We start from the raw sequence: 26,724 nt of genomic DNA, 5'->3' as shown, positions 1-26,724 counted from the left end.
ACAAAAGTAGCTGTCATTGTATTTCACCAAAAATTTGGTGTGATTTTAATACGAAAAAATATTGTGAATGAACCACGGATTGAACTTAACCTCGAAATTAGTTTGTATATGTATTGTTCAGTGGTGCGTTCACAATATTTTTTCGTATCAAAATCACACCAAATTTTTGGTGAAATACAATGACAGCTACTTTTGTTGTGAATAGCCCACCTTTAGGTTTTCAGAGTATACGATCAAGTTAGGATTTTCGTCTTTCTGGATTTTTTTTTTTTTACAGAACAGTTTCAGGATTTTAAATGTTATTTTCAATATTTATCCATTATTCTCGTAAAAAGGCGAAAATTTGATGCCAATCGGTCGACGCATTTCCATTTTATGATATTTTTTTTAAGTTTTCGGTCTAATAGACCGTTACTATACCTAGGAGGGTTAAGTATGATTTCAACAACTAGAAAAACTAGATGATTGAATGGAAAGATGCGAAACAATATATGCTCTTTTACGTAACAATACGAAAACAGAACGGCAAAGAAAGTTTGAGCTGGTAAATGATATTTTCTTCGAGTTTAAACGTTCACAATCGCCTCTTATTTGAAGTGCCATTCAAAAAGCGAAATGAAAAAAAACTATTTGAAATGTACACTTCCAAGTTTGTATTGATATTCGATAAAATTGCATTGTGCACGAATGCCATGAAACGTAGCTTGGTTTCATTTTTCATCAGCTCCATTAAGTAATTAGAATATGGTCCCCGTTCAAAACGCACTTATCCGGTATCTTTGTATTGTTGAATATAGAATAGACACGACAAAAAGAGAGAAAAGGAGTTTGAAAAATACCGCATTGTTCAAGTAAAATCAATGAATGACCAACTGCAGAATGCAATAAATAACAATAAAATATGCTTTTGAAACTACTTCCAGTGTTTTTTCAGTTTGTTTTTTTGGTGTGCTGTGTGTTGACCCAGTTAATATGAAAGTGGAACTGTGTTCGCATTAGAAAAGCGTAAAAAAGCACCGAGTGCAAAGGACGACGACGACGAAGAAAAAAAGTACATAGAAATTGATATATAAATAACGTGGCAGTGAAAGAGAACGAGAACGTGTGAGAGCGAAAAAAAACGAGTTCCAACAATTTAATAAATAGCAAAAAAAGAAAGAATTTTGTATCGTTTCGAAAGCGATATTTTCCGCAATTTTAAACCACACAACTTGCAGACTCACACAGCACATAAAAGCGACGACGACTACGACTTCGACACACTTTCAATAAAAGGTTCGTTTTTGTTGTTGTTGCATAATGCCGGTGAAAAGAACTGCATCAACCACATTGACGCCCGGTCATTCGAAAATGTAAATGTGATACACACCACTTACAATAAAAAAAAAACACTTTATCAGAAGCGAAATCAAACAATCAGCAACCAATCCACTTTGTATACACGTATCATATAAAATCGAACGAATAAAGAATATGGATGCACTGCAGGCCATAGCAACAAGTATCGGTGTCATTGGACTGATTTTATTGATGGTATTGCTGGTGTTGCATTTTTTTGGACCAAAAACGGCCGCATGGATTCATTCCAATCGAGAGGAAAAAATCGGATTTTCCAAAAATGGCATTTATCATGCAAATGGATATCTGGTGAGTTCGCACCCCCTCCCTATCCCATACAATTAATATTTATATTGCCTATTGAAGCCGATTTTATAAGTGTATACACCAATTCAATGGCATCGAATTCGGTTTGCATCAAAGTGCGTTGACAATAATCTTTGAATGAGCTATAAATATTGAAGTTTATTAAATGTGAAATTTATTTTTCTGCAAACAGTTTCGTACCAAAGAAATAGAACTTAAATCCGGATAATCTATATCGTCTAGTCGAACATACAAGTCGAAAACTTCAACGTTCAACTTTTCGCCCAACAACTTGGCGCACACATATTCCTATAAATGTTTGGGTATTGATTGTTTTGACTCTCTCCCTCACTTCTCTCTGTCTTTTTCTCTATTTCTGCTTCTTTATCTCTGAGAAAGAGAACTTACGCAACACGTCTCACAATTTTGATCTGTCTCAAGTTCTTTGCACTGAATGTGCCCCACTGCAAACGCAAGACCAATAGCAAATTCGAACACAGTTCATCATGTTCAATATCAATAGATTATCATCGTTAGCAGGATTATATTTGGGTGTCAGATGCCCGACATATTCAATATCAATTTAAATAAGTTCGGCTCAATAACATGTTATTGATGTCGCTTTTCATTGCCTCTTCTCATGCATCGCCAATATTCTGTGGAGTCGTGTGTGTGTTTGATGATGAAAACATGAATATTAAGCTTTAATATTCACATTGGTTCATATGTGTACACAAAAAGCAGTACGTATTCACGAGTCAGGGGCATTAAGAACGGAGTATATGCGTGTACGTTTATGAAAGGAAAAACGATGTATTCAACAGGCGAAGACATAGAGGATAAGGATAGAAAATGAATGCTTCGTATATGAAGAAAACAACCTAATGAAATGTTACATGCAATTTTGCCAGTAATATGATACTCTGAAGCCCTTTTTTCAGCATCTATCCTCCACTTTTTCTCACTTTTTTTTATTCTCATATCCATTTTCACTCTAACAGCGATTAAATATGCATGGTATTTTATTATATAAAAGAGTAAATTAAATTTAAATCCGGTCGATTTTGTGAAAAGTTGCACCGCCAATGAGGATGGTACGGCATAAAGACTGCTTGTGCGGCCATTCAATTTTCACAAATAAAAGCTTTATTTAATATTTGATATTTATTCTGTGCCCAAGCGTTTTTCCTTATTAGTCTGGAAATGACAGAATAATCGAGCGTTTGTTTAACGCTTAAAACTTGATGTCATGAAGAAGCGCAAAAACGACAAAGAAAAACAACACACAAAAACTCATTACTCAGCATTTTTCTTTGTGCGCGGGCAAGGGTGGTCTACCTCTCGGCCGGGATTATGGCAATGTAAGCACAACAAAACAACAACGAAGTAAGAATATAGCAGAGAATCCGAATTAGTGAAACTTTGTCATTCGACAAGAAAACAAATCCAAAGGTCAATAATGAGTTCGCCATGCGTCATCGTCTCTGTTGTCTCGTTCGTAGAATGTACCAATCTAATTCGGAGAAAACTCAATGAACAGCAAAAACTCATCAAGAGTAATGGTTGAAATCATTTGTTCAGCAATTATTTACAGTTTGAATACCGGATATTTGCTTTATTGAGAATTTTCCCCCAGTTGTGTGCCATGCCCGATTATTTGTACGCGCATGGTACACCGATAGACACGAGCCACCACTTCGATATCAAGCTACGTACATAGATAAATGTACAAAATTGACCTTCACCTGCGAACAAATTCACCATGAAGCTGATTACAATTTATAATAGAAATTTAAGCACAGCAACAGCCATGTAGAGTGACCAGAACGAAGAAAAAAAAACTAACAAACTCTCGCACACTCATGATGGGATACACTCATTTAATTCATTATAATTTTATTTGACTTCTGGCAGATTCAATCCGGTTCGGAGTTTTTATTGAATTCAACTGGAAGTTTCAAGCGTTTCGAGTCAATTGACCGTGACTATAAGCCTAGTGATCAAACATCACAACAATCATGGAATCTAACCATATCAGAGATACCACCACAACCATTGCGACCTGCACCCAATTCACCGACGCATCGTGAACGCCAAAAATCATTAGAAAACTCACCTCAAAAGCAAACATCCGTAACAGAAAGGTAAATTTTCAAATAACACATTTTCGTTGCTTCAACTGAATAATGTCGCGTAATTGAACGTGAAAAAAATTGTTTGTCTTTTTGATTTGTTGTTTTTGTTTTCGCTTCAGCGAGTGTAAAGTTGTTGACAAGACTAGTAGTACAGTTATTCCGCGTCCTTCAACAAAACGTCAATTTTCAAGTCCGGCCAATTGTGGTGTTGCGCATATCAATCTGTCTGACGTGGTGGCCAAAATAAATAACGGACCAAAATCATGCACAAATCCATTTCTGAATGGTTCATTGTCCATATCAGAGGATGATAATTCCAACAGCATCGATTTAAATGTGAACAAAAATCAATACAATTGTGATCAAGTGCAAACATTTCATGCCATTGACGAGAAATTCCAAAAAAATCCATTTTCAAAGCGACGAAACGATGACACACCGTTTTTCTCATTTCCCTCAAATGGTAACATTGACGACGATGATAATGATCAGAACCAAATGACAAATACTGACTACAAAATTAATACGGAAACGTCAAACACTTTGATTGAATTAAACGAACCGATAATATCAGTAATAACAACAGCATCAACAACAAATAGTTTTGATAGTGTGACGTTATTAAGCCAAATAAATAATGTGCCGAATGTTCAAAATCACAATCGATCTCTATCCGATACTGGATCCAATTCATTAATCAATGATATTTATGAGCAATCAACAACAACCAAAAATCCATTCGCTGATGGTAATTTACATAAAACCGTTTCGGACACATATCTCGAACAGTATTCAACGCAAAAAACTTCGCTCACTAATTTAAATCACACAGCGACGAGCCGTCAATCAAACCAAAATTCGGCCAATAGTCCGTCAACGACAGTGAATCCAAATGATACAACCGAATTAAAACGAGCCATGTCGTGCGAATCAGTCAACTCGGAGTCATCGGTGCGGCTGGCCGATTTGGAGCAACAGAACAATGTGCCGACTGTGACGGGACAGTTGTGCGTTGGATTACAATACGATAAGTAAGTAAATTTGTCTGATTCGGTTTTTCTTTTGCCTCTGGAATGTTTATCAACATCGCTTTTTTTCGTTCAATTTGAAATGAAATATCTGTTGATTATGTGCGGTCTGGCTTTCATATTCAGTTTGGTACATTTTTTTAAAGCTTTTTCAAATCAAACAGATTTATTTATATTTGGCAATCATGGCCAACACAACTTTTTCTTTCTTCATATTGTACGTATTTCGAAATATAAAACATAAAAAGAAAAACGAAAACATTTGAAAACTGAATGAAAAATAGCGATTTGAAATTTATTAGACTTTTCTCGGAAAATGAAATGAAATGAAATGAAAGGACCCTTTTCATTGTACTTCACTCTCTATCTCTCTCTTTTTGTGCGCATCTCTTTTCACATTTCATCTTCTTGTCATTTCAAATAACAGAAATACACTCACTGACGAAGGCATTGAGCTTGTGTTAACCGTAATGGAAGCAAAAGAATTAATTGGACCTCCGGATGCTGAGCAATTTGATACATTTGTACGAATTTATATGGTTCCCGATGAAACAGTAGCACAACAAACAAAAGTCAGTCAATTTCTCACTTTAATTCACATTTCATTTGTTATTTGGTCGGTTCTTTTGCATTCGTTTCAAATGAGACGAGACAAGATGTGGCCACGACACAATGAAGTGAGAAGTAAATAAATAATGTGCACTGTATTATTGTATGTGCAATTTATATCATTTCAGTTGTTTCGTAATTCAAGATGTCCCAGCTACAATGATACAATTTCGTTTTGGTTAAGTAATAAAATACAATCAAAACGAACGCTATGGTTTCACGTGTATCACAGTGGAACGGTTCATACGCTTATTGGTAAGTAAGGCAAAATAAAACAATTAATTTGTTTCAAAGGTGCAAAATGCTGACGCTTAGATTTATTTGCTTGATGATACAATCACGACCGCAAACACACACACATACACCACAATGTTTAATGTTATCCATTCGATGTTGTGCGATTTCGTCTTTACAGGTGAGACTGAATTTCAAATTGGAGATGTGCGTCGGCCAATCACAACTTGGCTGACATTGTCGGATTCAAGGCATAACATAAGTCCATATGGCGAATTAATGTTTTCATTGTCCTATTTACCAACCGCTGAACGGCTCACAGTCGTTGTCGTTAAGGCACGAAATCTTAAGCTCAACGAAGATGATCCAAATAATTCGCAACAAAATGTCTTTGTCAAGGTAATTGAAAAATAAATTCACGCAACGCAAATACAAGTGATATGCATGTAGAATGTAGATAGAAGCGACGATTTCTCTTACTTTGACTTAATCGCTTTGTGTCTTTGTCATTTCATTTCATTTTCAGGTTTATTTGCAAAAAGACGATAAAAAAGTATCGAAAAAGAAGACCAGCATTAAACGTGCCGATAGCTGTCCAATTTTTAATGAAGCGATGATATTCAGTGTGCCGCCATATATGTTGAATGCAATTCAAGTGCGAATAACTGTGATGAGTGTGCCCGAATCAACGTCATCGTATGAAAATAGCAATATAATTGGCGGTGCCAAGCCAATTGGACACGTTATTGTTGGTTGTTCAACATCCGATAAAGGCCTAAGACACTGGAATCAAATGATGACCAGTTTACGAAAACCAGTCGCCATGTGGCATGCTATAAGACGCATTTCACATCCAACACCAAAATCCGGATAAATTCATATTTTTGGATGTAAACCATACGAAATGGCCACGTGTATGAAAACCAAATCGAATCACGAACACATTTTGTGATCAAACCAACACATGCGAGGTAGGGAACACAGAACTTTCTCAAATTTTACTGCATCAAATATTAAAATACAAACACAAACAATCGAATCATTTCTATACATGTATCAAACGGACAATATTCTCAAAATATAAATTACCACTTTGTATAGAACAAACAAAAATGGAATATACTCGCTTTAAACAAACAAACTATTCTTCCCTTTGGAAAATACCTCAAGTCTTTTTGGTAAACACATGTTCAAACGCAAACATGTATGGAATTTATACGCTCACACTCACACATTCAAACACATACATACAACCACATATGAAACTAACATACATCAACATAGATTTTTATGAAATTTTGAAAGAGATCTCCCTTGTGATAATCGTTAAATATTGTCTCATATATTGGTTATTGAAATTTAAACGTTGGCATTCTGAAATTTGATGTAAAAAATAAACAAATTGTTGCACAGGATATTTGTAGACAGCTAGGAGTCGTATTTTTTCAAAATGATTAATGAATATGTTTTGATTTGTTCGCAAGGTTTCACTATCCTGTTTGCCAGGATATATTGAATGCATTTTGCGAATATGAATTTAAGAGGGAGAAACAAAAACAGGATTCAAAATTCGCAGACTTTTTTAAATCAATTTCTATAATGAAATTGTTCAACATATTTTTGTTATAAAATTAATCAAAATATTCTTCGTTATCATAATTAGTTTAGTGTTTGAATGCGAACAGAAAATGTGATGAAAACATTTAAACGGAGATTGATTGAAAAAATTGGATAAAAATCGTATAATATTTTGTGCCAACTTCAAAATGATGAAAAATGTAATCGATGTGGATTTACTTTGAAAAGAGTTTTGCTACATAATCAAAAACTTTGTGTCGAACATTTTATGAAATCGAACATTTTAAAAAGTTTTTCAGTGCGATTGATTTTATCGCTTAAAGCGAAAGTATCTATTATTGGTTCTTTTTTCTAATCAGACTTTTGAACACTCAAACAAATACCATTTTGTAAACATGCGGGATCACGTTTTTTATGCATGTTTCACAAAAGATTTTCAGATGAATTTTAAATAAATTTCAAACGATATTTCCTTCCTAAATTTCGAACGAACCGGGAGGTTTCTCTATCAATCCTATCCTTTATTTCTCCCATCAATCCCAATCAAATCTTTATGTAGTCCAAGTTCAACATCAAAGGCCACTCCACATTTTTTTTGCATTCAAATGTATATTTCCGTTTCGAATTCATTTGCGATACAATTTTACTGCGCAAAATATATACCTGTACAAAATAATCTCTTATCTATTTACCATATAAGCTTAGTTAGGCTAATATATACACAAATATACTGAATTTAAATCGTATAACTCTTTTGATTTATCTATCTCTATCTCTACAAACAAGAACAATTATATCACACACACACAATCACACAAAGAGCAACAGCAACTTGAAATAATCATTTTTAATTTAACACGTAAATGCATGGTATTTGTGTGTATAAGAAATGCCTCTGTTGCATTTAATCTCTGTAAACCATCACTATATACTTATATATTCTGGTATTCACTTTATCCACATTTCCATCAATATATAATCATCCACATGAATGACGGCACACTGTGTGTGATGTATGTTTTCATGCAAGCAACCATTTTATGCACCATTTATCTGCATTTCGGTGCTGAAGAAGATATGCAATTTTAAAATACAAACACACAAAATATCATGGACCTTTTTGCTCGAGACAAACCGATAGACACGTTCCCACTATATTTCCAGGCCAAAAGTAGCACAGGAACTAATTTCAAATGGATTTTTTTTTTGGGTTTTTTGAATATGTTGAAAGTTTTGAAATGAACTGCTTTAATGGCATCGACCAAAAATTCCAAATATTAAATATTTATGAAGTTATTAAATATGGAATACAATATCTGATCGGAGAACGAAGACAATATATAAACAAGGATAGCATTAGCAAATGAATATGGATTTTTTTTATTTCAAATATAAATAGCTTTACTCAAGAGAAATAGAGACAAAGAAAAGGAAAAACAAGTTATTCAATCAATATAACAGTCACGTAATTAGCCTATAGAGAATCAGAAAAGAGAGTCGAAAAAAGTCAAATCGTTTTTTAAACTGTTACACAATTCTTTTCGGTTAAACACCAAAGGATTGTATAGAATAAGTAAAAAACACTTCTTTGGAAGTTCTCACTGTGACGCAATACTGCACATCAATTTCGGTTAAACACCAAAGGATTGTATAGAATATTTATGATTGGCGAGCGTTCCTTCTAAAAAAAAGTTCTAATTCAATTTTCAATAAGTAAGTAAAAGCAAGAAAAAGAAAACCGAAAATACCCATAAAAACTGTCTTAATAAGCTTAAGAGACATATTACGCAGAAAAAGAAAGTATAATTTCAAAAACAAAAAACAATTGAAAAGTTCTTTTTAAACAACCCATTTCACGCCATATCACATTGATAAAAATGATAAAACATAGCTGGTCTGAAAGGAATGTCTTTTTTAAGATAAGATTCATCACGTACTTCACTTTTTTACTTTAAAAACCAAAATAGGTTCGCACTTCAAACTGATTTCAAATCAAATTGAAACCTTGATTTAAATTCAGCAAATAGTCACTTTCATTCCATAGCTACAGCTTCATAACTGAAATTTGTCTAAAGGTATCTCCGTCACATAATTTATGAAGAAATAGATGTGTATTCACGTGTATGCGTACATTCAAAGAAGACGAGTAACTTCCATTCAATAATTCACGGTTTGCGACTATTAGATGAACGTTAATTGATATCAAATTAAAGAGCTATTTATTGACGTACTAATCAAAGCGCTACTCCAAAAATAGCAAAGAAAATAAGCAGATATACAGCAGTACTAATTAAAAAAAAGAACGTGTAATAGCATTTTATATAACAATTAGCAAACTTCCTCCTAATCAAAGAGAACTTCAATATCATCAATTAAAAGTATACTAATTAAAGATCTTGATTTTCAAATAATCTGTGTTCTTTTGCCACTAAGCAAACTTATATGAATGCATTGCGTAATGTTATCCTTATGTAATGTATCGATTGATTGCTGCAAATATCGAGTGACATCAGCCAATTAAGACACTATTAAAGATGTTATTTTCATTTATTTTATAAATATATCATAAGAAACTGACTGTTTGAATCATGTTATATGTCTATCAAAATTGATTGATTATTGCAGACGATGATGAATGCCTATAAGATATAGCCTATAAATAATGTAATGAAAATAAAACTATATTCTTGTAATACTAATAAGAAAATATGTGAAGGCGATGAAATGTTTGGAGGTGGAGGTGGATTTGCAGACACATCCCATACACTGTCTTAAAAGTTATAAATACTTTGGTAACACACATGAATTTTTCGAAATACATGATGTTTTACAGTGAATGTGTATCAATAAATCAATCAATCAATGAATACCCAATAATTTGTGTAATAAAAACAATTAATTGCAAAAATGTATGCTACAAATTGAACAAATATATCTTATCTTAATCATCTATCAATTGACTTTCTTCTATTTTTGCTGAATTTGTTGGTTTCGTTTTTGGTCAAATTCATTTGATAACTGACCGTCATAGACATCAATTTGCGTGAGTGTCAAATGAATGCAACAGTGGGCAAACAAAGAATAAAAATAAAAATGATCACGTCATTTCTTTTCGACCGAAATAAAATTGTTTCGCATCTAATTTTGGTGAGTCTATTCTTAACAATCGTCACTTCCGAATACGTTTCACGTGAAGTGATTTTAGCACCAGCGGTTCTTCCAAGTGGAATTGATGCTGTTGTCGGCGAGGACGTTATGTTTAAAGTAGTAAAGCCAGTGGCTCAACAAAATCAGTGCTATTATCAGCGAGTTGGTGGCGTTAAGGTTGATGTAAAAAAGGAGAGGTAAGATTATTACTGCATAATTATCTCTAAATACAAATACGTCAGTCGAATACCATGAAATGCTTTTGTGTACTTAGTTCAGGTAGAATCGTTGCAATGGACGGAGAAGTGTGTGGGTTGCGTATTAAAAAAGTTCAAATCGAAGACCATGGTCTATGGAGATTGACATCGGAATATAATGATGGAGAAAAAATGGTTGACGTTGCTAGGGGAATTACGTTTATAAATGTTCGAAGTATATAGATTTTCATTACATTTTGATTTCCATTTTAAATGGCCACAAGTATTATTTAGAAACTTATTACGTACGTGGCACAAAAATAAAGTATAATAATGATTTTATTTTAAAACAAAAAAAAAGATGATGTTCCAAATTCACCAAATCAAGATATTGATTCTACAGACGTTGATATTTCACCCGAGCAAACAACTTATTGCTATGTACTCCGACCGGGTGAAACAAAAACAGCATTTCCGCAATATCAAAGTTGTGAATTTCCAAAACTCAATGACGAACTTGAAGGAAATGGCATTTGGAATGTGGTGGCTGGTGTCAGAGGAAAAACACAAGAAATATCATATAAAATAAACGTTCAAAAGAAAGGTAAATAATCCGATTAGTTAGCAAAATAAAATAGCAAGTACGTTAAGCTGTGCTCAAGATGAAATGGTTGATATCTCTTATCTTATCGATTTCAGTTGAATCGCTTGAAATTTTTGTCGATCAAAATACCGCAACTACATTGAATATGAAATGTAAATTAATGAACAATCGCAGAAAAATGATGAAATTTTGTCGATTCTTACAAATAAACGATGATGTTGGTTATAATTTGGATGAAGGAAGAGGCGACGGACGAATCAAGTATTATGGAAATGGTTTTCAAAGCAGTGAATGCGGCGTTTCCATTGACAACCCCGGCGACAGTGATAAATCAGCTTGGAAATGTTTCATTGGTGTTGAAGATGATGGTGAAATAAAGACATTCGGTGCCATTATCGATCCACAAACTAAAGCTCAAGGTTGAAACTATTCGTAGTTTTTTGTAAAGGAATTTGTTTTCTTTTCAATTTTTCAGTAACGAAACAAAATCGCCGCACATTTTATTATTATTATTATTATTTCCAATAGCTACAATTGATAGCAGCGATGTGTATGGCTTGGAAAATACCGAAATAAATATTTTATGTAAACGATATGCTCCAACTGATTACTGTTGGTTTCGCGACCCATCAGGTCAAAAAATCTTATTATCCGACCTAAAAGCACCACAATCAACTGACAAGTACAGGTTTGTGTTACAAAAAATCAATATCTGCATCAAGTGGCATTTTCGACGCATTTACAAAATAACCATTTCACTCATTCTCTTTATAGATACTATGGAACCGGTATCAAAATGGGTGAATGTGGTTTAACAATTTTGAATGCTATTCACTCACAGACTGGTCGATGGTCGTGCCATATGGGCTCGACCCAGATAGCCGGAACTGATCAATTTTCGGAAATCAGTGTCCGTGTAGCAGGTATACCTGTGTATACACGATTTATATTACATTTTCATTTTAGAGCTTTATTTATGGTTTTGATGTATCCAACCACATCGCTATAACGACGATTCGAGTTATATTCATCGAAATGTAATTTTTTTTTTGTAACAGAATCACCATTTGTTTCGACAAACTTATTCCAAGATGCACAACAGGATAGTCCATTGTCTGTTGAGTGTCGCAGTATACCCGAGCATGTACCAGTAGATTATTGTCGATTCGTTTTGCCCGATGGTACGGGTTTTAGTATAAATGAGCAAGTAACTGCCAGCAAGTAAGCGATACATTTGAATTTAATTGCCATTCGAGTAGACCGAAAAGCGTTAAAATGCTATTTAAATTTATAGTCTTTATATGAATAATTACTACTTCAACCCAAATCGAAAGATGAAATCTGGCTATTGTTCGATAATTGTAAAGGATGTAGATCGTTTGAAACACCAAGGGCAGTGGCAGTGCGTTGCCCGTCTTACCGGCTATTTGGAGGAAAGTTCCGACGAATTTCGTGTCACCGTTTTCGATTCGGATAATACGTTAGTTGCCGGTCTCACCGGAATGATTATTGCAATTATTTTCGTAATTTTCGGTGGTGCATTCATCATTCGCCGATATCATCGCCAATCACATGACACGCGTAGTGTAACGGATTCAATTAATATCAACGAACCTGACAATATTTCACTAAGAACTATTCACTCGAATAATACTCAATCCGATAACTTGAGTTCTAATTCCGCGTAGAAATTGATGGAATTTTAACAGACAAAAAAGGAATTTCTTTGTTTTTTTTTACTTTATTTTTTGCTTAAATTCAAATTTTTATATTACAAAAAAAGGTAAATAAAATATTTCTGTGCTTGAGAGAGATGAAAACTGTGCATGGCTTTGCCTACGTGATAAGTTTTATTTAATCCCAATAATAGACTCAATGGAAAACGAAAGTTTTGGTTTTGTGCTGTTGCCGATACAATGGTGGTTGTTAGCATCGTTTGTCGAAAGATTATAAATCAGCGACTCATTGTTTTCCATATTGGCAAGTTTGGCATCATCAATTATTCGAATTCGTTTCGGTGATGCTTCTGTGCTCGATCGATAACTGTCCATTGTTGAAGTTGATAACGACGATGATGTGGATGTGGGCGTTAGTGGTAGGTGAATTGGTGATGTATTTCGCATGTATTCGACCGTTTCGCAATCGTTTGTTCTCATCGATTGTTGTATTGTATTGTAGTCGATGACACTAGGTGAATGCATGGTTAGCGACACCGTTGGTATCGTCAAGTGTGTGTATGGTGATGATAAATTGCTGACAGATGAAGAAGATGATGGTGGCTGTGGCGGCGGCGGCGGCAACGAAAACAAATGTGAGGTATTCTCTAATTCATTGTCAGCGAATGCTTTTCGCATTCGTTCCGTTAATGGTGACACGTACATAGGGCATCGTTTGTAGCCTGCGTGAAATAACCATTAAATTGAAATAGATTAAACTTTAAACGTATTTTGTATTTGTATAGAATATTTTACTTTCATCTTAAAATTGAATACAGGAAAATGATAGATAGAGAGACGTGGATGAGACGAATTTGGTAGATTTGTATGTAAATTGGCCGTCAATTGAAAGGAAGAAAATTATCAAATTACAACACTCATAAAATCCAGTCATCCATTTAATTTTCATACTAAATACAAAGACGAGAAACTTCTCTGCGTTTCTTTTTCACACATTCACTTGCGGTGATGCGGATTAAGTTGAAGCGACGAAGCGAAGCTGATGGCACGAAAAAAAGATATGCGCTTATATCTCTTTGTATTATAAAGAGAAAGGTAGGCGAATTCGGGACGACAACACACACAGAGAATAGGCACTCGCACATCACGAAAAAGGAAAAACGAAAAATTCGACATAGTTGAGGGTGAGAAGAACCAAAAGACCCACGACATGCGTGCCAATTATACGGAAAATGTGTAACAAAATATAATCGACACAAACATACTAAAACAGAAAAGAAACCGTTCAAAATATGGAAAATTATGATACAATGTCAAAGTTATTGAATTGGAAACTCAGCTATGAAGGCTGGCGGCTATGAAAACAAAGTGTTCTCTACATCGTTGTCAAAAATTGTATTCACTGAAAATGTGAGCACATTTCTTCCACTCATCAAATGAATGATAATTTTTTCAAATCTTATTTGTGCACAAAGTCAAATATTCGATGCTACTTGGCCGGAGATTAAGAGAGAATCAAATAAACCAGAGAGAGAGAGAGAGAGAAAATCTTGAATGAAATTTAAAAGAGAGTTTAAGTCAAAAGAGCGAAACACCGAAAATGATACGCTGTGTTAAGAAACGGAGCCGATTTGTCTGCCATGCACAAAAATGTTGCTACCAGTACAGAACAAACAAATACAAAGAATGATGGATAAAAGAGCATTGCAATGCTGATGGAGTTTTCTTTCGTTAACCGCATGTTTGTAGAATGTCGCTCCTTTTTATTTTACATACAAAAAAGAGAGAAATTTTTGACATCGGCAATTTGATACGTTGTACATGACCCAGAAAAAAAATATATTACAAACGGATCAAACCGTTACATATATTCATTGGCCAGAACGTAATGCAAACGATATGGAAATGTACTTAAATATCGAGAGAAAGAAAAACTGAAAGAATCACGGATTCACAAATGGATCGATGCATGCAAAACTCGTTTCAAACATATTTAAAACTTCAATGTTCAAAACTCAATTCGTTTGGTTGTTAAAATGTTGTTTGTGAACAGTTTTTCCCCCAAAATTCTGATCGAATCGTTCGAAATCAGTTCGTTTGTTGCAAACTTCGCCAAACAACAAAAATGGTAGTAAGATAAATCAATACGGGGTAAATGCAATAAAATTTGATTCATTTTGCGTTCAAAACGGAGAGATTTCTTGGGTGCTTTGCTTTCTTTCTTGCTCCGGGTAATTTGAAGCCAAGCATTTGGTGTTCCCTTTTGAACATTCACCATTGAGAAAAAGTGTGTTTTTTCTCGTCTTTTTTTCACTGTCTTCGCGTTGTCATTCGGACCAGTGATGTCATGAAAAGGACTTTACCCATCCAAGAATCTGGTGTCAAATGACTACATATGTTATTCCAATTCGAGAACTGTATGTGCTCAACAGTTTATTATTTTCTTTTTATTTTTAATGCGTATACACTCTTTATTTGTTTTTATCACCATATAAATTACAGCGACCTTTCCGCGCTGTAGGGGCCTTCCTCTATGGCCGAACCATATACGGGTGTCCGTGTGCATTTTTTTTTTTTGATGACGAATTTTTATGACCGGATAAAATTTCATTGGATAATTTTCTTCGTTTTCCTTTCCACGTTGGTGACACTTTGTCTGGCAAAACTTTGACAAAATGTAGATACAATTTTAAAATGCACTGTTTCATGGAAACATTGACCGCTGAATAAAAGTATTTCAATAAACATTCGAAAACTCGACACATTTTACGTGGTGCGAAATGGCGAACGGCAGTAAAAAAATTATATACTATATACGTTTATGATATGGTTGAAATGGGAAAACTTTTTTGCCAGAGATGTTGTTTGTTTTTGAAAAGTGCCAAAACTGAAGTGCAAGTTGGCAGAGACTGAGGCTCAGGCGAGAGAGAAAAAAGGTCAACCACAGAAACAGCATGAGTCCATTTAGTATGTGTAACATACTTTGGATATGGATGTGTGCGTTTTTTTTGTCGCTCTCGAATTTGAATGGTTACAAGTGTGAAAATATAAAATGAATCAAATCGAAAAAGGCAAAACAAAAATACGAAAAACTGAAACATTTCACTCGACAATACCAATTTGGATAAAAACAACAAACGAAATGTGTCGAATTTCTGAATGGAACACATGCAGTACTTAACGGGATTATCTTAAAGTCAATAATCAGTGAAATGTTTCCGGCCGTTTTTTCTCTCTTAATCTTTTTCTCTTCCATTTGGAGTTATGAAAACAAGCAACGATGAGATTCATTCATAACAAAAAATCACTCAAGCATCGAGTTTTTGACCAATTTTTTTTCTCGTTTCCTTTTCATTATCCAATTTAAATGATCAAATTTGGAAGAGGAACACAAAAAATGTTTCCTGTAACGTGATCTTGAAAAACTGAATGGCATTAATTTGGGTTATTTTTGCTACAAATTTTATGCATTACGATAGACTCTCGAGGTGAATGTAAATATTTCATCAAGCGTGAATAATTGAATAATCACACAAAATGATGAGATAAATTCAATAATGGGGATTTATGGGTTACGCTCAAACCGACCATAGACCACACTTAATCCTTACACATATTAAACGATAATAATGACCTTTAATCACGGCACTCCATTCAATCGACTTCATTCACTTCTATTTATCTAGAGATCTTAACATTGACACCTTTTAGGACACGTAATAACATACCTTGTAAAATGTTCCGTGCAAGTGTTGATTGTTGTAAGTTGCGTAAATGCTTTTGATAGACCCGCTTTTGTGCCAATAGTTTTTCCATCGAATGGGCTTTTGCTATATCAACAATCCCTTTTATATCTTGAGAGGTTTGCTGACGTCTTAGGGCCACCTACAAAAAATACCGCGCGCACACACACACACAACACAAAAACATAATGTTTAGCCTTGGGTTATTTATCATGACCGACAGAAAAAAAACGAACACGGTCGATATTTTGCACAAAACTATCTACGTCTTATTAACTAATGGGTTTTCTTCATGCTATGAAACATTCTGTGAAGTGAAAATCCTTGCGGTATTTTACTTTCTCAGGTGATTGATAAGGATGTTTTTTTTTATAAGGAAATTATTTACCTGAGCTGCCATGATGCGTTGCCGTTCTACAACCAGTTGGCAATTGGGACAAACACACTCTCGCCATCGACATAATTTTTTGTGACCTGAACCGGAAAATATTTTAAAAGTTAATCAAAAAAAAGATTATAATTTAAATTGATTTCATGTTTAAAAATTAAAAATACCTTTCAAGCATGAGATGACACCATGATTTCGACACCTTGCACACTTGGGCGTACGAAGAAAACGTTTCGCCTTTTGCGAATCGACCGATAAAACATCTTCGGGACTCATGCTAATTAATTCCTGATCAAAAGACATCCTTTTGAAAAGAACACGTTTCGGTAAAAAAAAAACACGGTACTCAACGAAAAGGAACTGTTTTGAACGAAAAGCGCGTGTCCTTTTTTTAAAAATCTCTTCGAATTACACAATGTAACACACGCAAACCAAAACACTTGATTAATGAGTTTTAATTGAATCAATCGAACAGCCGTTTATGTGTTGAACCAATTTCTTTCGCGTTTAAATGTAAACTGAAGTGTGAGATTTTTTTCAGTGGCCAATTTATTTACAACATTAAGCAATCTGATACACTTAATGCGTGCGGGTGTCAGTATGTTCGGTATCAACCAACCAAATGCCAAACAGAGAAAATTATCTGTGCACATTAACAAAAATCATCCCATTTCACAAAAATTTGTTTCATTTTCACATTTCATTTCGTTTTCATGTTCCTTCTCTCTCTCTCTCCCACGGATCATGTGTCGGCATTTTCCATTAGACAGTCATGTAGGCAGGGAAAAAATAACGATCCACTTCATACTTTGCACATTCAGAAGGAACATCTGCATTTTAAACGGAAAAGAATGAAGACAGTGAAGAAAAAGAAGAAAAAAACATATACACGGCATTGATGAATAAACAAATTGGTGTAACATTGCTGTAAAGCGCAGTAATCTCGGTCAAGAAATTGAGCATCATGTGCCAGAAAGAGATACATATAGAATGTGGCAGCAGACAGATTGTCTACGCAACAGAAGAAGAACAAAAACTGAAAATATTGAAACATATGATGATGATTGGTATTTTCCAATCAATGGGAGGTTCTTAGCAATTTATGAAATCATAAGCTGAAAAAAAATTCAATAAAATATTGTATCATTTCAACCATTGAGGTTTGATTGAACTGAGATTATGATTTTGTAAATATTTTAAGAAGCGATATGCGATACTTAAAGTACTTGTTTATTATTTAGCCATAAATATTAGATTAATCCAAATAAAATTGGTAATTTTGATATTGAATATCTCTCAAATATAAAAGCAAAACATCCAATAAATCATATCGAATGTTGGACGAAAATCAATTGAATTATGCAAATCAATCATGTGACAGCACGTGATGAAAGCAACAAAACGAGATGGAGACACACACAGAGAGAGGGAGATACATATAGCTCGTGAGAAAATAGCATTTTTTATTCATGGTATCAATAACGCGTGAAATGAACGATTCAGATCAGCCGCCAAATGAAACAAGATGCCGCTAAAAATCATATTGCCCGCAAATTGCTTTGTATCATTTCAACTAAGTCATTTATTCATTTTCATGGCACGTCGATACAATCAACGCCTTTGTACTTCGATAAGACAATGCTAATAATTTATTCATTTCAACGGAATAATCGTTTATTAGACATTCAACAAGTGTATATATGTGTTTTCTCATGCAAATTGCAAACCTCGTCACTCTCTCCCACCCCCCCACTCTCGTTGTCTCTCGCCCGCGTTGGGCGCGCGTATATTCACGGTCTCCCATTTTCAGCCTAGCCTAGAGACCGTTCAACAACTGAAAGCCACACTGTGAAAAGCCAAAGGAATTTAATGTACTGTGAAATTTAGTTTGCATGAATACATCATACAAGTGCTTTGTTGGAGTACCACAATTAGTGCATCGCAAGCGTTCATTTCGATGCCGACACACGATGATATGCACAGCGGCAGAATGATGCGATAGACAGAGAGATAAAACGGTGTATGCAATATGTTGCATTAGCTCATAAATATGTCATGTTTGGTGAGTTGTAAATCATTTGAGAAAATTCCGTTTTTTTTTTATTCGATCGTGTTTTTCTTCGTTCGTTCTGAGAAGAAATAATCTCAAATTGATGGATACACCGACAGCATCTAATTACACCAGATCACACCAGATACATGAATTGAACGTGAAATTGACTGACGATCCGTGTGTCATGTCCAAATGAACAAAAAAAAAACACATATATGGAACGATATGATAGAAAACATTTTGCGTGCGAGCAATACGAGTGTGTGTGCCGAACGGATACATAAATAATCATGTACGCATACAAATTTTCTTTCTTCAGAAACGACGCTCAATCAAATTGAATGCCGCTACGAATGTTGACGGCAAACGATAGAGAGATGGATGGAAAAATAAACAACGCGCACATACCATTTAGTAATAAATTTGTAATAACCAATTTGGTATCAATCTCCATTAACGCACAAAGTATCAACCTACGACTTTTTTTCTTTCTCTCTTTTCAACTAACCTTTGACTGATGCCAAATAATTTCTCACTAATTTTCGGCTCGATGAGAGCACTCAATGGCAATTCGCTATTTTAAGAACTCTTTAAAAATCAATTTTCTTTCGAAATTGAAGAGCAACATGTGGAATTTACAAATCGTGTTCAACCTTGGGAAATTAAGAAAATTGCCCAATTTTCCAAATAAATGCGATCAAATTACTCTACACAGACCTTATCAATACGAATATTTTGATATGCATACAAAGAAAAAAAAGTTGTCTGAAGATGTTTTTTACTGAAGTATACTAAATAAATTGGATAAAATTGCGTATCAAATTTTTGTTTATATTTGCATATCACAGATGATGATTTTGATATGAAATTCAATATACGCAGACAAAGTGGTCTAAATTTATCAATATTTCAACAATAGTAGAATATACATACCTAAAATATATAAATAACCTTTGAAATTACCTTCAATTTGTGACATGCTCGCATTTCTTTTCGTATTTTACCAAATCAGATATCCACATCTACCGCAGAAATCAATCCATCGAAGACCGGCAAATTGAAGTTCAATGGAAACCCTTTTCGTATTCGAACCCATCATTTTGTGCGGTAGACAATGGCCAAAAATTTCGGGTAGCAATGGTCAACATAATTATGAGCAAATATATTATCCATACAATTTTCGGACAAAATCAATATTTGAAGTATGCACGTGTATTGGATATATGGATATGGGAACGGTCGCTAAATTTATTAATCAACGGAATAATAATTGTCGGAATTGTCAATATATAATATCAGTAATTAAATACCAAATTTTACATTTGAATAAACATGCATTTCGATTTATTCACTAGTCAAAATAGTAATTAATTCCCTTGGACTCTTTATCGAATTGAAAATAATTGTTTAACAAATAACAAAGTAAATAGTGTTTTTGGTTAAATATTAAATAAGCTTTGGTTATGCTTAGGTTACTGGAGTAAATAATGTTTTTTTTCTTAGAAAAAAAATGATTTGATCAACAAAAATGTATTATTCTCAAGTTGTTTTCATCGCATCAACGACTGAAGGAATTGATTACACTTTTAAAAAGTATGCGATTGTGGTGTTTTTTTGGGGTCAATGTGTAAACCATCAAATTGGTTGGCGTATGGTGTTATTCCATTAGCAATATATTTAACTTGAAATATGTGTTTTATCTCTTTTTCTTTCTCTTTCTCGATTTTGAAACATTCCATATGTTAATCGACGATCTATTCGACACATAGAATATCTGAGCAATTTTTGTTGCTTAGTGCATATTTTTTACTCGTTGTCTCAGTCGTTAATAGCTAATTTTAAACAAGTCAGAACGAAATATGTAATCAGTTAGCAAATGAGTTGCAAAACAAAAATATCAAATGTATAATGATATTATTGGTTATTTATGTATGAAAATGCCGAGTCTTTTTTAACTTTCAAATAGAATCACATTTCAAATGCATGGCTTACACACTAACTATGTAATTTGTATCACAAATTTTCTTTTTCTGCTCTTCGCAATCAAGGATCCATTGATACCGCATAACTTTGACGTTCTTCAATGTCTGCGTGCCAAACGAACGTACCGTTTCCTTGAATTTTTTGCGATCGAATTCGGCGCTGGACACAAAAATGTGCGTTAATGGTGCTTCGGATTGTTGGACATCTTCGATTGTTTGCAAATGTATGCCATCTCCTGCTATCAAAATGCCTTCTGCAAATGTTGCAACGAAATCTACCAATGATGATTCTTCCTCGTAAAAGTATGCGATGCAAGAGCCAAATATGCTCATGTCATCCTGACATTGGGTTTCATTTTGCTTAACATTGTCAGGGACATTCTCGTTCAATTGAACCTGTAATTTTTTGACATTTTTAGTGATTTTACATTTGAAACAGATGAATTCAATGCACCCTACCTCTGGATTCGAGTTGGTTGGATGCGCCAAATTAACGTTAGATTCATTGGTTTCCGAGTTCACTGGATACAAATCATCATAATCATCACTGGATACAACAATCGTCGTTTCATCTGGAACGGGAGGTGCATTTTCCAAAATTGATCGATGACCCTAGGAATTTTCAATATTTTTATTACTCAATTTGAAAAACTTTTGCATTCAATGAAACTTACATTGTTTTCGATTTCATTCGGCGCATTGGCTAACTTTGATTCATTGGTTTCCGAGTTCACTGGGAACAAATCATCATAGTTGGTAGTTTCGGATTTATTGGTTTCCGAATTTGCTGGGAACAATTCATCATAATTCGTCGTTTCTTCTGGAACCGGAGGTGCATTTTCCAAAACTGATCGATGACCCTGAGAGTTTTCAATGTTTTATTTACTCAATTTGAAAATCTTTCGAACAAAAAAATATTCAATGATACTTACATTGTTCTCGATTTCATTCGGCGGATTGACTAACTCTGGTTGCATGGGCTGTGTATCCATCAAGAAAATATCATCATGGTGTTGTTGTTCCTCAGTTTCCATGGGTTCAAGGACCTGCGTTACTGCGGTGTAAATATCATCGATGTGCTCTTCTTCTGCTTGATGTTCCAAAATCATTTTCTGATGATTCTGTTCAACAGAATTATTATTCTGTAACAAAATATTTTTTTTACTTTTTCAATTTAAAAAGTCAAAGATCGAAAAAATCTCACATTGAACACTTTCAATCCTTTCAAAGGGCTAACAGAATTTGGATCGGCTTCATTCTAAAAAAAATACGACGATTAAAAATATATCTGAATGGTCAATGCCAACTTTAGTTTCTTACGTTTAAAGCGACTTGATCAAACGACTTCGACAAATGGCCATCGACCAATGGCGCCGTTTCCATTTCATCATCTTCCTCCATTTCTTCGAATTTTCTTTGAAGTGCTTCCGTTGCATAAACCATGTCATCCGGTGTAAAATCAATCAATTTTATCAAAGGTTGATCACTACCAAGTGCTCGCACCAGCCATTTTGGTTTTGCAATGTTATAACGTTTTAACTTGATTAACGGTTTTGCTTTTGCAGTTTTTTCATTGCCAATGATGGTGACATACGTTGAACCTACGATAAATTAATTTCCATTTTCAATTGCAAGTAATGATTAATTCGAGTGAAATCAAAAATACATACTATTTGGATGATCGACAACTTTTCCGCCGTGACGTTCAACCATCTTTTTCATATCATCAACAGATATGGCATTTTCTGTTTTATCTGTATTGAGAATAACGAACTCGAGCCCGTTACATATTAGGTCAACTACTTTGGTCTAAAATTGAGCAAAATTCTGTGTAAGAACATTTGATTCAAACCAGATAAATTTAAAACGGAAAAAATTACTTCGGTGGAAATTAATTCCAGTGATGGCTTTGGTGCAGGATTGATTCGCTTCGCTCGCTTTGGCAATGTTTCACCAGTGACATCATCTGCAGTTGCATGTCGTTTGGTGAGTTTTACAACATTTGCGCCTGACTGTTAATTATAACATTATTTAGATGGATAAATCTTCTATTGAAAATTCGTTAAAATCTAACGTACCGAACAAAATGTGTTGAATTCGTTTAAAGTACATGTGTCATACGGTGATTTATCCCATCGAATTTGGATAACGCGAGGAAATCGAAAAGAATAATTGGTCGCGTAGGTAGTGGTTTTCGTCAATTCGCTAGCTTTGATTTGAAGTACAACCGAATGCTCGGGTTCAACCCAAAAATCTGGATTTGCCGATGCAAATACAAGTCCGGGTGGAGATTCGGTCATTGCCTTTTGTCGATTCTTTCGGATTTCATGTTTTTTTAGCCGAATGTGATCGTTTATCGTTTCGAAATCTGTGAAACTCAAACCATTGCGAATTTTACAAACCTGATTTGATCAAATAGGAAAAAAATTAGCAAAATGTGATTGAAATGTACAAAATATTCTACAAACCGAATGAAAGACGGCTGATTTATTGCTTTCATTGATGCCCTTTTTCATTACGGCCAGTAAATATGTGTCTACCGATGTTTTGCTGTCATTGTAGTACCCACCGATTATGAGTAAATCGAAATCAGTGATCAAGCCTTTTTCGTACTATATGAAATATATAGAGTTTTGCTCAAATTAGAATCAAATGAAATGTCAAATTGTCTATTCAATTAAATATAAAAAAAAAATATATAAATTTATTTTTTGAAAAATGTCAACTTACGTCCGGCTTAAACTTGAACCATCCACCCTTTTCACGATGTCCTGGTTTATATTTGGACTCTTCTTGTTTAAGAACAATACCTTCTTCGTTTGTATCGAATGATTTGTTAAACAATCGCAAAAAATGTTCGAAATCACGTATTTTTTCGTATTCACACAGCATAACGGCACCTTTCTTCACTTTTACAATTGTTCGTATTTTGCGTATACGCTCAGCGTATGGCAAATCGATAAGGCACTTTCCATTGATATAAAGCAGATCATAGATGACATAGCAAATATTGAATTGATCATCATTTGGTTGAAGATATTTTGCAGCGGAATTTTCAGCTAAAATTTACAAGTTAAAGTCACAAAAATGTTATAAAAATGCCATCAACATCAAAATATTTTAAAAGTTAACTGTAATTTTCTTCACACATACCTTTCTTCACAAAAGTATTGGTTACTCGATTGTATACCATCATTTCGCCGTCAAATATTGCATTCTTCACATCTCGACTCAAACATTCCCGAAAAATATACGCATATTTCGCTGGAGTTTGATTTTTGGTACCAAATTTGATTTCCTTGCATCGACGTGAAAAATATTGGCACTCATTGCCATTTATGTGCAAATGACATCGTTCACCGTCCATTTTGGTATCCATGTAATATTTATGCTCTTTCAGCATTTCTTTGATTTGTGCCACATAACCACGTTCGCACAGCATCGGATGAATCGGTTTGAATACTTCGATGACATCGATTTGGTCAAGTGGCGTATCCGAATCGATAATTGCACACACGTCGGACAATAAACTACGTTTGTTGTGCAGATCCCAGGCTCTTTCGTCATAAATGGACAAAATTTCACGTTCACTCAAACCGCAGCTTACTTTTTTCAAAATCATTCGCACCAGCCATTTCTGTTGAATTGCTGTCATTTTACTGATCAGTTGATAGAACACATCGTGAATTTCTGCATGAAACAAAATGTCATTTTAATAAAAAAAAAACTTACATTGTGAAAAAATGAATGGTAAAACTTTCAAACTTACTGTTTCTCTCGTTGGCTTGATAGTGCTCCGCAATTAAATCAAGATAATTGTTGACTTCGTATACCGTTAGGTTTCCTTCTTGTGGTGCACGGGACTTGATGGCATTGTACACGACTTCACTGTAATCTTCGGTACCCGGTATCAACAGCTGTCGTGCGGTTTCACTGTTTCTATTCAAACCCAAATTTTTCACATAGTAATCGCCGAGAGCTGCCTTTTGCATACCATATGCTTTGCGTTCTTTGTCGTCATATCCGGGCAGTAAAAGTCGCAAAAATGGATAAGAACTAGCCTCCTATAAAAGATTTACATCCAAATGATGTTTGTTGTTTTAAAAAATAATGTTATCACTTACCTCCTTAGTTCCACGCTCGGCAACAAATTTCCGTTGCAAACGCGCAATTTCCTCAAAAAATCGTGTAAGACGCTCTTTTTTTGCATGTTTTTTCAGGCTGTGTCTCGAAATCACCTCAAGTCGGGTGACCAATACTTCGAACTTCACCAGAGCTGACAATTCCTAGAACGAAAAAAACATGCACCGACATGAATTCAACACCAAACTCAGAAAAAAACTTCGATAAATAACACAATATAGAATTTTAGTTTTGTCTCAAATTACATTCGGTAGATTTGCACTCATTTTGCATTTTGTCCGCACCCGAATTTCCAAATGTTTATTTTTTTCCTGGAATTTGATCGAAATTTACGACGTATTCTTTGTTTAGCAGAACAACAGAACTATACACACTTTGATTTGCGTTTAGTTGTGAAATAACATCAACAAGTCAAAGTCAACATCGAAGTGACAGATGAAAGTGTACAATAGGACGAACTGTCTCAAAGAAAAAATGTAGTAGAACAAAACCATTCAACAGCTACATGAACAGCGTATTCCAATGTGACCAAAGAGATTTAAGATTCGTTCAGTAGATGTCGCTTGGAACCGATTTCGAACTAAATAGAGAAACACAACAATTTCTAAAAGTAACATGTAATTCAAAGAATCTTAACAAATGGAATGTTTTAATGCGTGCTTTATCCACTTATTAATCCATTGAACGGCTAAAGTTCAACGTTGATTATTTTGGCTGATTTTCACTAACAATTTGAACCACATTCTTGATGAATAAAAAATCATTCAGGGTAAACGTGAATTCCACAATTTCATATTTCGTAATGCATGTTTTAAACATTCATGCCTAAATTCATTAATATGTATGATTTTCATGCTCATTTATACGAAAATTACACCGGTGCTATTTTTAGCACGAGTACAAACAAAAGACACGAAGCGACCATTCGAATCTTCTGATTGGAATGGCAGATATGTCAATGTTTATAATTATCAAATGTCAATAATCGAATTGATATTTTCTACGATAACAAAATTACACATTTTTACACACAAAAGGTATAATGGCATCTTTTAATTTGCAGCTACAAAAACGGTGTCGAATCAGAATTATCCTTGCGTGCATTATGATTGAAACAATAACATTATTTTCCGGTATATTTAAATTATTTATAATTTTTATGCTTAATTTGTATTTTGTTTCCCATCAAATCGAAATGGATGCGTTGATTGAAAAATGGCAATCATTTCCTGAAAGGGAACATGAACAATCTGTGCACAGCCCTCATCAGTCTTTATATTTCCGTATCCATTTGTAGCAGTACATGATACATGTTTTCACATTCTTCAGTGTCATTCATCAATATTGCGGTGATTGAAAGAAAAATCTCTGCCGTACCTTTATATTGTTTATTGTCATTGTAGATAGGTGAATAGTCGAAGTCGAGGAAAAACGAACGCAAAAAGAATGTGCAGTAAAGGAAGCAATAAAAACCCATCCGCTTTTTGTGTTGCGAGAGTATGCTTTCATTCAACGTGTTGAATGAATATTGAATAAGTATCCATAGCTGTGAAAGTGACTGAG

General features: G+C 34.3%; 4 protein-coding genes across 7 annotated transcripts in view; 2 read left to right on the top strand and 2 right to left on the bottom strand.

The window, feature by feature from the left end:
* The window catches only part of LOC116343320 (synaptotagmin-17), a 22,470-nt gene extending 12,332 nt beyond the window's left edge, over window positions 1-10,138 (top strand). For 2 of the 3 annotated variants that reach the window (XM_031771313.1, XM_031771315.1), the window contains exons 2-8: window positions 924-1,647; window positions 3,559-3,788; window positions 3,899-4,810; window positions 5,235-5,379; window positions 5,545-5,671; window positions 5,832-6,049; window positions 6,177-10,138. In XM_031771313.1, coding sequence (XP_031627173.1) covers window positions 1,474-1,647; window positions 3,559-3,788; window positions 3,899-4,810; window positions 5,235-5,379; window positions 5,545-5,671; window positions 5,832-6,049; window positions 6,177-6,524 — 2,154 coding nt within the window. In that variant the 5' untranslated portion in view covers window positions 924-1,473 and the 3' untranslated portion in view covers window positions 6,525-10,138. The remainder of the gene's footprint in view (window positions 1-923; window positions 1,648-3,558; window positions 3,789-3,898; window positions 4,811-5,234; window positions 5,380-5,544; window positions 5,672-5,831; window positions 6,050-6,176) is intronic. The other variant, XM_031771314.1, reaches the window with a different exon arrangement.
* Window positions 10,139-10,261: 123 nt separating this feature from the next.
* On the top strand, window positions 10,262-12,983 carry LOC116343281. Of its 2 annotated transcripts, none has more exons than XM_031771268.1 (8): window positions 10,262-10,572; window positions 10,650-10,807; window positions 10,976-11,176; window positions 11,272-11,595; window positions 11,705-11,864; window positions 11,951-12,099; window positions 12,235-12,397; window positions 12,471-12,983. In XM_031771268.1, exons 1-8 carry the CDS (start codon window positions 10,283-10,285, stop codon window positions 12,862-12,864), a joined length of 1,839 nt encoding a protein of 612 aa, XP_031627128.1. In that variant the 5' UTR covers window positions 10,262-10,282; the 3' UTR covers window positions 12,865-12,983. The 2 variants fall into 2 exon arrangements, with proteins under 2 accessions (XP_031627128.1, XP_031627127.1); XM_031771267.1 differs by having other exon boundaries at window positions 10,934-11,176; window positions 12,471-12,981.
* Window positions 12,981-17,676, bottom strand: LOC116343282. Its single transcript, XM_031771269.1, has 4 exons — window positions 17,151-17,676; window positions 16,984-17,069; window positions 16,581-16,737; window positions 12,981-13,574 (listed from the first exon to the last, which is right to left on the bottom strand). The coding sequence occupies exons 1-4, from the start codon at window positions 17,284-17,286 to the stop codon at window positions 13,027-13,029; spliced, it is 927 nt and encodes a 308-aa protein (XP_031627129.1). The 5' UTR covers window positions 17,287-17,676; the 3' UTR covers window positions 12,981-13,026.
* Window positions 17,677-20,415: 2,739 nt separating this feature from the next.
* On the bottom strand, window positions 20,416-25,572 carry LOC116343388 (DNA ligase 4). Its single transcript, XM_031771412.1, has 15 exons — window positions 25,407-25,572; window positions 25,143-25,304; window positions 24,788-25,082; window positions 24,172-24,708; window positions 23,749-24,077; window positions 23,487-23,630; window positions 23,097-23,420; window positions 22,899-23,030; window positions 22,689-22,827; window positions 22,339-22,619; window positions 22,223-22,276; window positions 21,951-22,160; window positions 21,693-21,878; window positions 21,478-21,630; window positions 20,416-21,414 (listed from the first exon to the last, which is right to left on the bottom strand). Exons 1-15 carry the CDS (start codon window positions 25,425-25,427, stop codon window positions 21,025-21,027), a joined length of 3,357 nt encoding a protein of 1,118 aa, XP_031627272.1. The 5' UTR covers window positions 25,428-25,572; the 3' UTR covers window positions 20,416-21,024.
* Window positions 25,573-26,724: the final 1,152 nt, after the last annotated feature.

The sequence above is a fragment of the Contarinia nasturtii genome, unplaced genomic scaffold (genome assembly GCF_009176525.2).
Source record: "Contarinia nasturtii isolate CC-2019 unplaced genomic scaffold, AAFC_CNas_1.1 Cnas_scaffold_993, whole genome shotgun sequence".
In the NCBI taxonomy this organism is placed as follows: domain Eukaryota; kingdom Metazoa; phylum Arthropoda; class Insecta; order Diptera; family Cecidomyiidae; genus Contarinia; species Contarinia nasturtii.
Note: the sequence above shows the minus strand (reverse complement) of the source record. Positions and strands in the feature narration are given on the sequence as shown.